Source organism: Anarrhichthys ocellatus, unplaced genomic scaffold, assembly GCF_004355925.1.
Source record: "Anarrhichthys ocellatus isolate YVR2014 unplaced genomic scaffold, GSC_Weel_1.0 scaffold25, whole genome shotgun sequence".
NCBI classification, from domain to species: Eukaryota; Metazoa; Chordata; class Actinopteri; order Perciformes; family Anarhichadidae; genus Anarrhichthys; species Anarrhichthys ocellatus.
This window is the reverse complement of record NW_022280055.1, coordinates 2,336,958-2,339,936: the sequence shown is the minus strand read 5'-3', so window position 1 is coordinate 2,339,936 and position 2,979 is coordinate 2,336,958. Positions and strand designations below refer to the sequence as shown.

At 42.1% G+C, this 2,979-nt stretch overlaps 1 protein-coding gene across 4 annotated transcripts in view; it reads left to right on the top strand.

Moving 5' to 3' along the window:
• Nucleotides 1-2,958, top strand: part of reps1 (RALBP1 associated Eps domain containing 1) — a 14,214-nt gene extending 11,256 nt beyond the window's left edge. For all 4 annotated transcript variants that reach the window (XM_031861554.1, XM_031861553.1, XM_031861552.1 and 1 more), the window contains 5 exons: nucleotides 80-274; nucleotides 794-883; nucleotides 1,309-1,472; nucleotides 1,550-1,655; nucleotides 1,745-2,958. In XM_031861554.1, the coding sequence (XP_031717414.1) occupies nucleotides 80-274; nucleotides 794-883; nucleotides 1,309-1,472; nucleotides 1,550-1,655; nucleotides 1,745-1,813 (624 nt within the window). In that variant the 3' untranslated portion in view covers nucleotides 1,814-2,958. The remainder of the gene's footprint in view (nucleotides 1-79; nucleotides 275-793; nucleotides 884-1,308; nucleotides 1,473-1,549; nucleotides 1,656-1,744) is intronic.
• The last annotated feature ends 21 nt before the right edge of the window (nucleotides 2,959-2,979 follow it).

The following is a 2,979-nucleotide window of genomic DNA, read 5'->3' as shown; positions in this document are numbered from 1 at the left end:
TCTCTCTCTCTCTCTCTCTCTCTCTCTCTCTCTCTCTCTCTCTCTCTATATCTATCTATCTATCTATCTATCTATCTAGACGTCAGCACCACACACTGGGCATCGTGTGGAGGCTGAAGGTGCACCAGGAGGCGGTGCGGCGCTTACCACCACCTCCCCTCAACAGATTCCCCAGCAGCCCAATTTCGCTGACTTCAGTCAGTTTAAGGCCTTCGCTGCATCTGAGCAGCCTTCCAGCCTGCCGGAGGTCGATGTACACAGTGAGCCGGGACAGGTATGTCGTTACCTGGAGTTTGTGTCTCTATCACGAGGTAGCTGTTAATTTAAAACACTTCATAGTTAACTCTTGTTACCTGACCATGCTGTGAGGAACACCGTTCCTCTCTGAAGGCGTCTGCCATCCTTTTTATTGACAATGCCATTCAGTGTTCAAAGCTTTCACAGCAATGAGTCACGATGCAAACAATCGGCTGTTAACTGAAATAACTTAATTTTAACTTTATATTTACCAAAACAATATCGATACAATTGCGAGGGCTCTGCCATTTATCGTTGAGCAACATCCACGCATGATGAATATTTCTTATTTCCAATAAGAATAATGACCATGAGAGTCAGCGCTTTTCTATTATCATAACAAAAATAACATAATAAGAAAATGAAAGTTCTGATCATAATACAGTAAATTTGATGGATGTATGTGATGTATGCATCTATTGTGCATGGTAAAAAAAAAAATAAAATTGCGCCATCATTTTACAGATAAGCTGTCATGTTTTTTTTGTGTCGACAGGTGGAGAAGTCCTCGGAGGGAGCCGGCCCTTTAAGAACAGTCAAGAGTGACGGGCAAGCAGACGAGAGAGCCTCAGCTACTGTCAACTCTGTGAGTCAACATGAACATAAATACACGATCTGATACTTCCAACAGTTCACTAAACAACTGAACAGTATTCACAAAATATAATGAAGTCTTGTCTGGTCTTAGGTAATTATTGTGAATACATTTGCAGAATAGAAACATTTGTATTAATGTGAGAAGGGTTAAGAGTAGAGGCTGCAGCTAAACATTATTTTCATTGAAAATGTAGCTGCCGATCATTTACTTGATGATCTAATTGATTTGTTTCGTATATAAATGCCGATCATAGTTCCCCACATCGTAATGTTTCTAAGAAATTTCTCCTTTTGAGACTAATCGATGAATCAATTTATCGTTTTATTTGCAAATACATGAATTACTTAACAGTGAAAAGCTCCCTCCTTGACAGAACTTTTTTTTGTTTCTTTCTCATGCCCCCCCCCCATCAGGCCAAAGGTTCTGGTTCTGGGTCTGGTCCGCTAGCGCCTCCTCCAAAGCCTGTGCGGCGAAGGTTGAAATCTGAAGACGAGCTTCGACCGGAGGACGAGCAACATGGTCCGCAGAAATCAAACGTCATAGCTGCCGTCCTGGCCACTCAGCCTTCCATCCCCAGGTAAAAAGACTTTGCAAGTTATTGTTTAATTTAGTTTTTGTATGTATTTTAATAAAATAACAAGCGTGTGTTTTCAGGTCAGTAGGAAAAGACAAAAAGGCCATTCAAGCTTCAATCAGAAGAAACAAGGAGACAAACACAGTGTTGGCGCGACTTAACAGTGAACTGCAGCAACAGCTGAAGGTACGTAGGATTAAGAAGTTTCCTTTCTGACTCTTTTTTCCCCCCTCTGGTGGAAAAAATAAGATCACTGATAACTTGTCATTTTCCAGGACCTGCTTGAAGAGAGGATATCCCTGGAAGTCCAGCTGGAGCAGCTCAGACCTTTCTCTCATCTTTAACCAACCTGGAGGAGTAAAACTCTGCTGTAGTGAAGCAAGGCCGTGCGCCCTCGGTGTGACACCCCCCCCCCCCTCTCCGTCCCTCCCTCCCTCCTCCTTCCACCATCACGCTGCAGGGTGCTCCGTTAAAACTCTTAGGCTCAATCACACCCTTAATTAATCAAAAAAACCGTAAGGACCTGAGAGCACAGTCGCACCACGGGGAGGAGGGGATGGGAGCGCGGGGGGGAGGAGACTATACAAACTGGCACTTTTTTAATTTTCTCTAAAGAGAGGTGAACGTGGGGACGACATCGGACTGATAAAAGGTCAGGAGCAGCGGACAAGAGGCTCGAACTGCTGGTGTCTGACTACTGTACTCTCTGAATGACTGAAGAAGAAAGTCGGAGAGTGTTTATCGTGTGTATTTGTGTTCCTGTTTATTGACTTGCTTGAATGTAGCACCACTGTGTTCTCTCTCGGGGTGAAGACTGCAGCACCAAACTCCTGTTAAAATCAGGCAGATTTAAAGAAGCAGTTTAGTACTTTTTGTGAAATACACTTTGATTTTTTTCATAGAGTTTGATGGGAAGATCCATATCAATCTCATGTTTGTTACGTATGTGATTAGCTCAGCTTAGCTTAGCATAAAGACTGGAAGCAGGGGGAAACGGCTGGCCTGGCTCCATCCAGAGTTCAAACCTCCAGCACCTCTAAAATTCACTCAACATGTTTGTTTTTGCTTCATCGACTAACTCTAGAGAGGAAACCGTATTTGTATTTCTTAAAAAGTAGAACTATTCCTTTAAATGTCTTCTCATTTATTCTACTTCCTTCAAAACTGGACAATTGTGGAAAACTCTAAAATCATTTGTGATTTTAAATATCCTCAAAGATGGTCTATCTTCTGAACATTTGCCTCCCGAACCTCACCATCGTCAAATAATCTGCTAACAAATAGATCACAGAGACACTTTAGAGGCTTTGAAAGCAGTCAGCAAGGAACCTAAAATGTACCTTTTTGTTTTTGACTGGGGTTTGGTGTGGCCGGTCTCTCCACTAAACATAACGGGCTACTTCTGGACAGGATTTAATGCGTGTGTTTTTGTGAGGCCTTTAAACGGCTAAATCATCATGGTGAAGGCTTTTTTTTTTTTTTTTTTTTTTTTTTTTTTTTTTTTTTTTTT